The following is a 12,707-nucleotide window of genomic DNA, read 5'->3' as shown; positions in this document are numbered from 1 at the left end:
AACTGAGTAAAGAAGTTTCTTGCTTTTACAGTTTTTATATTTCTTGAATGTAATACAAGGTATGTACTACTTTTTTTTTTAGACAGGGCCTCACTCTTTTCACCCAGGCTGGAATGCAGTGGTGTGATCCTGGCTCATTGCAGCCTTGACCTCCCAGGCTGAGGTGATTCTCCCACCTCAGCCTCCCGAGCAGCTGAGACCACAGGTGTGTGCCACCATGCCTGGCTAGGGTTTTTTTTTTTTTTTTTGGTTTTTGTTCTGTTTGTTTGTTTTTTGTATTTTTTGTAGAGACAGGGTTTCATCATGTTGCCCAGGCTGGTCTCAAACTCCTCGGCTCAAAACGTTCCACCCGCCTTGGCGTCCCAAAATGCTGGGATTACAGGCATAAGCCACTGCACCCAGTCTATGTACTGTTTTTACATTCTTAAAGAAGAAAAGTAAATTTTTGATTTGAAAATGGTGACATTTCATCATGACCTTGCTTAGCAATTACTGGCACATTTATCTCAGGATGATTATGAAAAATATTAGCTGGCACTTTTAGATCTTTCTAGGAATTCCTGTGAGTAAATGGGTCCAGCTGCTGACAGTCTGTCTCCTGCTTACAGGACTTCAGGGCCCTCTGTGGCTGGTCTGGAGACAACGTACACAGGAGGTAATGGCTTCTCTACTTCATATAACAGCCAGCGGTGGTTAAACCTCTATCTCTCTGCTTGCAAATTTTTGGATTTGGCTCTCGCATTGCCCTCTGAAAACCTTCCTCAGTTTCAGATGTAAGTAAAAGCAAGGATATTAAATGGATATTTTTGAAAGTGCATTTGCTTTGGTCACTGACATCTATGACTAATTAAAAAGATTTTTGTGTAAGTTGAAGTATTCATAATTTTTACTAAAATGTAATTATTTTGGCACAGCACAGTTATTGGAAGTAAATGGTCAATGTGGATATATTAACAGACTATTCAGTCAACAGATTGAGTACCTCCAGATGTGAGACAATGGGGTACATAACTCACATGCTTCAAGTCCAGGGATGGAGACATACTGATACTATGGTAGCTCATGTACAAGACACACTGAGGCCACATAGCAGAGATCCCTACTAGCTCTGAAGGTCAGAGAAGGCCCTCAGGGGAGTCTTAACCTGAGGTGGTGAAGAATGACAGCTGGGAGAGTGAAGGAAGATAGAGGCAGCTGCAGACGTGATACGTCTGAAGTGTGGAGAGATCAGTATTGCTGGAGCAGAATATTGAGAAGAAGCTGGAAAGGGACTAAACCATGTAAGACCTTGTAAGCTGTGTTAGAGAACTTGGACAGCTAAGGAAAGAAGTGATGTTATTAGGCTTGAATTTTAGAACGCTTATTTTGGCTATGTAGTGTGGAGAATGGACTGGAGATGGGCAAGACTAGAATGAAGGAGGCAGTTTTATCTTAGATGATAATGAATTGAACTGAAAGAAATAGGGGAAAAGTTGATAAAAGTTAATGCTCACAATGCCTTAAGTGGCAAAAATATTTATTATGGTTTTCCATATATAAATTTTAAAAATAATGGGCAATCTATGTAACATTATCAAAATGTAGTTAAGGTAGTATGAGAATTTATCCACGAGATCAAATACGTATTAATTTATAATACTGTGTCTTATTTTTCTTCTGGAATGGAAATAATAGGATAAAGAGTATGCTACTGAGCTTTTTCTGTTTTTTATTTGGACATGCTCCAAAATTTGCTATTTTACAAGCTTACTTTTCATTAAATTTAATGGTAAGAACTAGAGATTACTTTTTAGAGTCATTCTAGTTCCTTTAATTTTCTCTTCTACTTGAAAACCATATATATCTACTTTTTGATGAATTTCAGTTGTTGGGTATCTGTTACACAGATGTTACTCCTAAGGAATTCCAGAAAAGAATACTAAACAGAATTGTAGGAAAGTGGCCAATATTAACCAAGACACTTACCTTCACAAAAGTGATAACTATTCTCAGGTGCTTTTGGAGGGACATTAAATAGTATGCTCATGATACTGACTCTTTATCTTCCATGACAAGAACCAAAATAAGTTTATCCTCTTTACTTGTCAAGATGTTACTACAAAAGGGAAGGAAACATGCCATTATATTAATTAGTTTTTTTAAAACCTTGTATCTTTCTAAAAATAAAAATCTTTAAAGTAGAAAATGTGAAGATTTTCATAATTATCTTGAAAGAGTAATATCTTACCATGATCCATATTTGGAAAGTTCAAAGTATTTCATAAGTTTCCTATATATAAATTTAAAAGTATCCATGTAACTATAAAGTTTGAGAGATAGCAATGAATTGGCAAAAGATATTTTCAGTGTATATGACAAAAGTCTAAAATGCGTAATATATAAAAATAATCTGGTAGAAAAATGGGCCAATCAGCAACACAGTTAATAATTTATAGGATGGTTTCTAAACATAGGAAAAGCTGCTCAGTTGTTCTCCTGAGTTTCCAATTAAAATTATGGATAACTATCAGAATGGTAAAGATCTGAAAGTTGCTTTTCTTTTACTTTTAGTAACAGAAGCATTCTTATTCTTGTTGGAAGTATACACTGATATTGTCCAATTGTTCAGAGGTTATATTTACCAAAATTTAAAATATATATTCTCTTTAAGCCTATAATTCTGCTACATCCGAGGATTTATCCTGCCTCTATACTCTCAGATGTGCACAAAAATAAATAAGCATTACATAAGGGTATCCATCGTGGTACTTTGTAAGTGCAAGAAATTGGACAATCTAGGACATTGGCTTTGGTGTACTACTATGTTGCTGTTAAAAAGAATGAAGTTTTATATGATGCAGAATTACCTCCAAGATATGAAATTAATATCAAATATATATATCCTACATGTATAATTAAATCAAAACAGGCAGCGATCATGTTTTTTTAAAGGAGAGGGTTGTGTGAATATGTACTCTTTTGGGCATAAACTCTCGGGAAGGACTTACGAAGCTGACAACATTGATGGATCCTATGCAGGGAGGGGAGACCACCTTTCTTTGGTATGCCCATTTATACGGTTTGAATTTTTCCCATGGTCGGATATTACTTATGAAAGACAAAATTATAAAAATTCAAGAGAAGTGCAAAGAAAGCCCTACTTTTCTTAAATTCGTTCAGTTTTTTATTCCTTTACTGTGCAACTAGGGAACATTTGACCTAGTTGAAAAATATGTTGAAAAATCAAGTCTTTGCCACACTGTTATGTTACAGTACAGAGATAAGCTAAATGAAAACATGTTCCTTTTAAGAACCTTTTGCCTATTCGCTAATAAGGAAACAAACATTTGTTGAGTACTTGCTTTGTGCTCATGAAAAAAGTAATGATGACTACAAGTTTCGTATTTATTCCTTACAACCTTATGAGGTAGCAGTATCTTTATTTACTGATGAAGGCTCAGAGAGGTTAAGAAACATACCCAAAGTGACAAGGCTACAAGTGGCACATCTGGCATTTGAATTTTTATAAGCAGTGGGGTCATGATCTTTCTACTGCATTATGCCACCTAATCTTAGATGGCACAAAGTCTGTCTTACTGATGCTGATGTCATTATTCTATACATAGGTACCGATGGGCCTTTATTCCAGAAGCCTCAGATGATTCAGGTTTGGAAGTCAGAAGGCAGGGTATACATCAACGAGAATTTAAACCTTACGTGGTACGACTAGCAAAACTTCTTCGGAAAAGAGCAAAGGTATCGCATTCTTTTGTGATTGTTTTGTTTTACATCACTACATGTTGCATTAGTGAGGTATTTATTAAATACTTCCTGGGAAACTGAGAACGTTATCAAGTTGAGCTATTTTGAAAACAAGTCCCTGGTTTTAAGAATTAATGTCTGTAAGCCTCATATTTCCAGACATTAGAAAACATACTGCAGTATTTTAAAGGAATACGCGGTTATTCTTATTTTTGAAGAGAAGAAAAAGGCTTTTGTACATTAAGAGCATCTACCTTAAAATATTTTCCCCTCAAAAAAGAGAAACCTTGGAACCATACATGTGAGTACTTAAGACTGTAGTCCTGAACAGTCTTCATGTCAAAAACTTAAGAATGTAATATAATATTCATCTTAACGCCATGATGAGAAACAAAAGTATGAGTTGATTGAGAAAAATGCAATACAAAAGGGATTTTTAGAACGTGTCAGAGTTGTTTCAACAGAAATAATCAATGGGTAAGAAGATTATACATTTTAAATTTGTAAAATATGAGTCAGATTTCATTGAAATCGAGCTAGAACCTCGGTCAGAATAAAGGAAATAATCATTAGCATTCATTCTGTTTATCTATATGAAATAAAATATATATGCTAAAATTCATTTTCTAAGTATTTTTCACTTTCTGATTATAACCTACATTCAGAAATGCATTCCTTATCCTGATCGAATACAGCTATATAACCGAATCTAAAGTTTCACAAAACAGTTCTTGCCCTTAACATGTGAGATATTTTCCTTTTTGTAGTTCACGGTGATGATGCTAAGTACAGATTGCCAGACCCCCCCAACCTGCAGTTTTTAAAACAGTGCTCAAAATTAAACTGGCTCTGACTCATTAATATAAAGCATCTTCTTAGAGAAATTATTTAAGGGGAAAAGTGGGAATTTACTTAAAACATATTATACCATTAAAAAGTGTAGGAAAATAAAATGTGTAAAATATTGTGTCTTATATACTTTTTATCTTTCAGTATGCATCATGCTAATTTATTACAGATCTTTGCCCAAGAACCTACCAGCAGTGAAACTGGTGTGCTCGCCATTGGGCCTTTGTTATTAACCTTTTGTCAGATTTTCTTTTACATTCAACAAATTTCAAAATCAAATTGTACAATTTGGGAGTCAGCTAGGTTATTTGGTGAGATCTAGTATGCAGTGTGTGCTTTGAGTGCTCAGAAATTTTCCAGTCTTCTGGAATCCTCCTAATCAGGCAGCAGCTCTTAAACTGAATTCCATTAACTACAGAAATGGAATGAAGAAAGTGATTAAAGAGATTTTGCTGGAAGGAATTTACATGAGAAACTTGACTTAAATTCCTAGTTGCTTCTGTAGGAGCTTAATAAAAGGACAGAGATGAGGATGTAAGCTGGGTCCTGAGTTCAGGATAGGACTTCGGTACTTTTCACTTTGATATCTCAGAGTTTGGGCAAGTAATCATGACAAATCCAGAAGCAAATATGACCCCAGGCACATGTCCTTTTCTGTTATGCCTGCATTTCATTAGTAATGAGAATTTTTATAAGACCCCCCTCCTTTAAATAATAAATATGACAGTCTTTTGCCCAAAATTTGTCCCACAGAATAAAAAAACTTTTTGATTGAAAGGCATCTTCCCATCCAAACCACCTTAAACAAGGTCTTCATGGCCAAGCATACTTTTCACTGGAACAAAGGCTGTGAGTTCTCCTCTTTCCTTCCACAGGACAAGGAGGAGGACTTTAAGACAGTGATTTTGGAGGGATTGGAGATGGCCAAGAATCAGGTGAGGGTGGCTGTTTCATGCTTATGATATGGCAGTAAAAGTTGCCAAATATTGAGACACAAACCCAGGTCTGAATGTCAACAAGTACAAGAGAGGTAAACAGGAAGGAAGTCTTTTTCAAGTGTAGACTGGTGAAGTCAAAGGAGAAATCATTTGTATGGAAATGTTTGACTTTATTTAATATTGAGACAATACAGATAGTTCTCATTAAGAGCATCAGAAACTCTGAATCAAGTGTATTCTTCTTGGTCAAGAGCGTAATAAGTCCTTCTCTTAAAGGCTCATCTTGGTAGGAATATAAACAAAAAGTTACCCCATAGTTCTCTTACATTTGGAAGTTTGCTATATAGAGGGTACAAGGGTATTCATTTCCCTTCATGACAAAGTCATCTCTGTATGCTCTTTATTGCTGAATTGCAGTTTGATTTAGGGGATTAGAGATGGTATGGTACCAGTAATTGAGTAATGGTGGAAATGTGAAAGTCAGTCACAGGACTCTCATTGGTGCCAGTGTCATAGTTAAGAAAGAAAGAAAGATAGTTTTATATATCCTATAATCTAGACTGGAACCTAAATAATTGCTAGGAAGCAAACTTAAGTGATAGCTGTTAAGTTTTTTGGCTTTTGACCAGAGATGATGAAGAAGTAGGTGATCTTTTCTTGGTTTGCTCCTGGACTCTTCCATTTTAACATATATTTTTAGTTTGGTGCAAAAGTAACTGCGGTTTGGGACCATGAATTTTAAATCATTATAACTAGGTTCAAACAAATCTTTATTAAAACAATATAGGAACCATTACAATCAACACATTTTTGCCAATGAGAAATGTTTGTTTATTCCTGTAGCATAACAACCCATGCTTCCAAATTTGATGAACTCTTGGAAAGCATTTTCTGCATCCTGCTAGTTGTGGAAGCAGTTTCCCTGCAAAACGTTGCTGAGATGCCTAAAGAAGTGGTAGTTGGTTGGCAAGAGGTCAGGTGAATATGGCAGATGAGGCAAAACTTCATAGCCCAATTAGTTCAACTTTTGAAGCGTTGGTTGTGCGACGTGCGGTCCACTGTTGTGATGGAAAAGAATTGGACCCTTTCTGGTGGCCAATGCCGGCTGCAGGCATTGCAGTTTTGGGGGCATCTCATTGATTTGCTGAGCATACTTATCAGATGTAATGGTTTCACCTGGATTCAGAAAGCTGTAGTGGATCAGACTGGCAGCAGACCACCAAACAATGACGATGACCATTTTTTGGTGCAAGTTTGGCTTTGGGAAGTGCTTTGGAGCTGCTTCTCAGTCCAGCCACTGTGCTGGTCATCGCCTGTTTTCGTATAAAATCCACCTTTTGGCACACGTCACAATCCGATCGAGAAATGGTTCATTATTGTTGCATAGAATAGAGAAGATGACACTTCAAAACGACGATTTTTAGTATTTTTTTTCACTCAGCTCATGAGGCACCCATTTCTTGAGCTTTTTCACTTTTCCAATTTGCTTCAAATGCCGAACAACCATAAAATGGTCAACGTTGAGTTCTTGGGCAACTCTTACAGTTGTAAGAGGATTAGCTTCAATGATGCTCTCAATTGATCATTATCAATTTCCGATGGCTGGCCACTGCACTCCTCATCTTCAAGGCTGTAGTCTCCTTTGCAAAACTTCTTGAACCATCACAGCACTGTTTCGGCACTGTATGTTCGTCAGCAGTTCCTGGGCCAAATGCATTGTTGATGTTGTGTGTTGTCTCTGCTGCTTTATAACCTATTTTGAACTCAGAAAATCACTCAAATTTGATTTTTTGTCTAACATCATTTCCACAGTCTAAAATAAACAGCAAGTAAGTCATTAGCAAAAAAAAGTGAGAAATGTGCTTAAAATGATGTATAACATAACCACATTTATTTAAGAATGTATTCCAATATAAAACTGCAAATTTCAACAATGCAAAAACCGCAATTACGTTTGCACCAACCTAATTTCCTTTTTCAGGATTTTACTTTAAAATAAGCAACAAGCTTGAGAGCACATAGAAGAAAATAAGCTGGATTTTGTATCTGCTTGACCCACTAAGAAACTAGTGATACTAAATTATTAGGTAAACAATGAAAGTTTCTGAGCAACATCTGATCTTAGAAGGCAAACTCTATTTGTTAATATGACAGATTGTAATTCTTCTTCCTAAGTCTTCATGATTTCTTTCTTCTGTCTAGTTCATTGCTTATTTTCATTATCTTTATTTAGTGTGGTATTGTATCTGTGATTCTGCCCAAGTTCAACCAACCTCAGTTCTCTCATATCTTTCTCTAGACAGAATGATGTCTGTAGCTATGTTTGTGTAATTCAGGTGGCTTCTCAAACTACCCTCTTAATACACAAATTATTTGTGTTTATATTTAGTTGGCAGAGTTTTCACATACCTTCTCATTTGACTTCTCTACTAAAAGTTAGTTTAGATTGTCCCATTTTATAAGTGAGGAACCTTTGTGTATCTTGCCCAAGGATGTCGTTAAGTATGGCAGAGCCAGCACACTAAACCAATTCCTTTGATTCCAGGTCCAGCTTTCCTCCCTATGTTGTTTAGCACAACCCAGAAGGAGAGAGCAGTGTCTCTCCTGAGGGATACCTTCCTTTCTCTGTGATGCAGTATTGACAGTAATTATTCACTTTGGATACTGCTACCATCATGGCATATTTAGGCTATCTAGATAAAAGGGAATTAACTATTTATAATAAAAGGGGATATAAAATGTATAGAGCACTTTGTTCCTTTTTTCTGTAGTCATTTTGTGACCTAGTCCTTGGTTACAGTAGTGAGGGTTCAGAAACCTGGGAGCTTTTTGAGTAAATACAAAGCACAACATAAAACTTTTATGTTTGACTCTATTCCTGTTCAAAGCGATTTCTGTTAACTAAGCTTATCTGTGCATTCTAGTTGGGAACTATTACTACAGTGTTAAGACTGCTCCATATAAAACTAAGAAATGGCAGTAAAAGGTCTCAGAAGCACCAAGGGTTTTGATCAGGTCAGGAGTAGAAACGTAATGTCATTTGTATTCATTTCTTGACCAACTGCCAATGTTTGTATCTTTTTAATTTTTCTAACCACACTGTCTGTTAATACCAGTTCACTTTTTGTTTTCTGCAGAAAAATCCAGAGGAAGACAACTCAGGGAGAACGTTGGGTTGGGAGCCAGGGCAATTGCTGCTCACCATCTGCACCGTGCGCAGCATGGAGCAGCTCCTGCCGTTCTTCAATGTGCTCAGTCAAGTCTTCAACAGCAAAGTCACAAGCCGATGTGGAGGACACTCAGGGAGTCCTATCCTCTACTCAAACGCCTTCCCTAATAAGGACATGAAACTGGAGAACCACAAACCATGTTCCAGCAAAGCCAGGCAAAAAATAGAAGAGATGGTAGAAAAAGATTTTCTGGAAGGGATGATAAAAACTTGAGCACCACCGGTGGTTCCATTTAACTTATATGTAAATGTAATTATTTAAAACACATACACTGCTCTGCATTGTATAGTTTTTCCTTTTTTGTATGTAACAGAACACATTTCAGCTTGTATTTAATTTAAATATTTGTATATAAGAGCAAATGTCTGAATGTGGCCTGAATCAAGTTTAAATATTGTTGGCTCATACTGATTATGGTGCCTAAGAGAGCTATATATATATATACACATGTAAAGTCCATTGTTTTTATTGTCCTGAGTTGTCTTAAACCTGCAAAATATACACTACCCATTTTTTTTTTCCATTGGTTTCAGGCTTGGTTTAATTAAGATTGGTTGGGGATTTTTCTCTTTTCCTTAGTAACCATGTTCTGGTATCAGTGTGGTGTTCCTTCTCCATCGGAGGCTGGAAAAGATATTATAATTAGTTTTTTTCCCACATACCTTCACCAAGAGCAGTGAAGAATAACTGAAGGCTGGACCATGCATCCTTATAAGTCTCAGTATGGAAGAGGGATGGACAACCCCCTCTTCACACCTCTGAGTTCCTGATGGCATTAGTCATATAGATTAGTCATATAGGTAAGTCATCTAATAATCTTTCTTAAAACTCTGCAATGGAAAAACTAGTTGTATAAAGTCTTCTCTGCCCTCTCCATTTGTATCAGCAATGGGGGATGCTGCAAAACATCATCTTGCTCATGTGATGGTGATGGCAAAGATATCACAAGGAGTTGGTAATAAGATTTAATTTTCCAGTAGTCTGCATGAATTGTTCCCCACATAAAACTGTACAGTTAGTGACTGAATTGTATACTTAAGCCCCAGTATTTTATATTAGTGAGCCTGAAATTAGAGGTAAATTTCTTTAACAAGTGTAAGGCTTACCTATTCACAAAGAATTATTCTGGTAGTGTTTAAGAAAAACAATCAGATCTAGAGACAATCCAGTACGCTGCATTGTAAACATTATGATTATAAATCTCTTAGTAGGGCCATTATTATTGACAGTTTTGTAAAGACTTGTAAAAAGTCCAGTTTCTCAAGAATATGAAAATTATCTTCAGAAACCTGGTTGGGGTCTTTCTCCAATTCCTCCAGCCAGCTGAAATACTGCCAAGCTCACTTCATGTGCAAGGTGATCTGCACTTTCCTGCAAATGACATTAGAAGAGATTAGATGAGAAAGACATAGCATGTGTCTAACATGGGCAAGACCATGTTACTTGGAATTCTGGGGAAGAGAGGGGTGATTCTTCATTTTGTTTCACTAACAAATTCCAATGAAAACCTTTTTTCATCTTTCAGTAACAAATTCCAAGGCCCTTAAATAAATGGAAAACAGATGAAATTCTTCTAAAGGTAAGTTTTTAATCAATTGAGATTATAAAAATAGCTATCATTCCAAAACTGAAAAAATTCAATAAAACCTTAGTCCACAATTGGCCTAATAGTAAGTAAGTATTACTGCCTCTGTTGCCATCTCCTCATCCATCATGGATATTCATTAGACTCTAAGATGGCTTAAGCTTCTGGAAGAAAGCTGCCAAATGTCTCCTCCTGATTCCCTATTCAGCACGCTTAGTCTGCCGTGGCTTTGCAGATACTTTAAGGAGTATGTGAAGAGGCCAAATAATAAAAATCCAGACCACAGGTCTTGACCCCTATGAGGGAAACAGGCACCAGAGTAAAGGTGTCATTTAAAGGAAATATTTTGAAAAACAAATCAAGAGTTCAGAATGCTATCAGTTGACTTAGAAATGAACTATAAAGCTGGTTGTTTTCATAATGTCACAAAATTATATTTTTAAAAGAAAAGGATCATCTACCTTATAGTGCATAAACTAAGTATTTATTAGTTATTCCTGCCATGGTTAAAAATATGACACTTTCAGAAGTCTAGAATAAGTCAAAAATATTTGGGGAAATAAACTGAGTGGATCTAATTTTGTTCAATTTTATAATTACTGCTGGTGAAAATAATTTTGTAGCTTAATGTGAACCTAAAAGGCTCAACAAAATAAAGCCTAATCATCATAGTGAGATTCTAAAAACTATTAAAATAGTTTGCTTCTGTATCACCTAATATTAGGCTCTTTTTCAATAGAACTATCCCAGCTTACTTGTGAGTCTGCTTCTGCATATACTCGGACGACATCTTCTGTACCAGAGGGCCGGACAAAAGCTCGGGAAAGCTTGTACTTCTTCACCAGGTCATTGATTGCCTCCTGTAATCCTGGGGGTGTAACTGCTTGTCTTTCGGCATTGGTAGTGCTAATAACTCTCCTGTCTGCAACCTAAGTGCAAGCATTTCATATTTGTTACATACTACACTTCCTTTCAGAAGCTTAACCTGTTAAACATAAATTCTACGAAAAGTGCCAGACTAAATATAAAATTACATTAAAATTTCTTATTTCTCCAAGATCAGGGTAATTAATTTCAACATTTGTACAACTCTTCTTTTTCTTCAATCTATAAAGAATTACCTTTGACAAAAAATATTTCCACAAATGCTTAGAGTTACCACTAAGATAATGGCCAGTAAATACGACATGACTTTAAGTCCCATATCACACATAAAAACAGGATAAGTGGTAGCCCATTATATAAGAAAGCCAATAAGAATCTCTTAAAATATGCCAAAAATAATCAGAACAATCAACAGCCATTTCTGTGAACTGTGGCTTTAGTACCTCCAATTGTCTTTCACAAATTCTGTTGGTGAATGTGTAAACTGGCATAAACATGTACAGAAATCAGTGAGCAATTTATCTGAATTCTCTCCCTCAGGAAGTATTCTGTGAACTAAACATAATGCAGAGTAAGTATTTTCACTTGAAATGACAGGAGATCTGAGTTTTGCTTCAAAGTAATGTTGGGGTCAGGCGCAGTGGCTCACACCTGTAATCCTAGCACTTTGGGAGGCCAAGGGAAAAGGATCACTCAAGCTCAGGAGTTCGAGACCAGCCTGGGCAACACAGTGAGACCTCGTCTCTAAATAAAATACCCAAAAGGGCCGGGCGCGGTGGCTCACGCCTGTAATCCCAGCACTTTGGGAGGCCGAGGCGGGCGGATCACAAGGTCAGGAGATCGAGACCACGGTGAAACACCGTCTCTACTAAAAATACAAAAAATTAGCCGGGCGCGGTTGTGGGCGCCTGTAGTCCCAGCTACTCGGGAGGCTGAGGCAGGAGAATGGCGTGAACCCGGGAGGCGGAGCTTGCAGTGAGCCGAGATCGCGCCACTGCACTCCAGCCTGGGCGACAGAGGGAGACTCCGTCTCAAAAAAAAAAAAAAAAAAAAAAAAAAAATACCCAAAAGAGTATTGGGAGGGGGTATGGAGAATGTATAGGGCAATAACTGAAATCTGCTGAAGATGGGTACACAAAGTTCATTATGTAGTTTCTCTACATTTATATCTGTTTTTAATTCTCCATAATAAAATCTCTTTAAAAATGTGATGCATTCATATTATTTATTATATAATAAAGTTGGAAACCAAATACTTCTCAAACAATAGAATGCTAAGTAAATGAACTTAGTTACTCTATAATTTTTTTCAGCTGTAAGATAATACCGTTAGATATCATAAGACCTTCTTTTTTTTGAGATAGCATCTCACTCTGTCGCCAGGCCGGAGTACAATGGCATGATCTCGGCTCACTGCAACCTCCACCTCCCGGGTTCAAGTGATTCTCCTGCCTCAGCCTCCTGAGTAGCTGGAACTAC

General features: G+C 36.7%; 2 protein-coding genes across 18 annotated transcripts in view; one reads left to right on the top strand and one right to left on the bottom strand.

Annotated features, from left to right (window-relative positions):
• Positions 1–9,279, top strand: part of DOP1A (DOP1 leucine zipper like protein A) — a 105,816-nt gene extending 96,537 nt beyond the window's left edge. For 5 of the 9 annotated variants that reach the window (XM_077999696.1, XM_015136844.3, XM_015136843.3 and 2 more), the window contains 4 exons: positions 609–773; positions 3,606–3,735; positions 5,466–5,525; positions 8,666–9,279. In XM_077999696.1, coding sequence (XP_077855822.1) covers positions 609–773; positions 3,606–3,735; positions 5,466–5,525; positions 8,666–8,971 — 661 coding nt within the window. In that variant the 3' untranslated portion in view covers positions 8,972–9,279. The remainder of the gene's footprint in view (positions 1–608; positions 774–3,605; positions 3,736–5,465; positions 5,526–8,665) is intronic. The other 4 variants (XM_077999698.1, XM_077999699.1, XM_077999700.1 and 1 more) reach the window with 1 other exon arrangement.
• The window catches only part of PGM3 (phosphoglucomutase 3), a 43,051-nt gene that overhangs the window by 8,456 nt on the left and 21,888 nt on the right, over positions 1–12,707 (bottom strand). For 4 of the 9 annotated variants that reach the window (XM_077999701.1, XM_001083268.5, XM_015136853.3 and 1 more), the window contains 3 exons: positions 11,099–11,272; positions 10,048–10,129; positions 5,678–9,382 (listed from right to left, as the gene is read on the bottom strand). In XM_077999701.1, the coding sequence (XP_077855827.1) occupies positions 9,354–9,382; positions 10,048–10,129; positions 11,099–11,272 (285 nt within the window). In that variant the 3' untranslated portion in view covers positions 5,678–9,353. Of the gene's footprint in view, positions 1–1,965; positions 2,096–5,677; positions 9,383–9,710; positions 10,130–11,098; positions 11,273–12,707 lie in introns of those variants that run through there. The other 5 variants (XR_013416308.1, XR_001444335.3, XM_077999704.1 and 2 more) reach the window with 4 other exon arrangements.

The sequence above is a fragment of the Macaca mulatta genome, chromosome 4, assembly GCF_049350105.2.
Source record: "Macaca mulatta isolate MMU2019108-1 chromosome 4, T2T-MMU8v2.0, whole genome shotgun sequence".
NCBI lineage: Eukaryota > Metazoa > Chordata > Mammalia > Primates > Cercopithecidae > Macaca > Macaca mulatta.
This window is presented reverse-complemented; position numbering and strand designations above follow the sequence as displayed.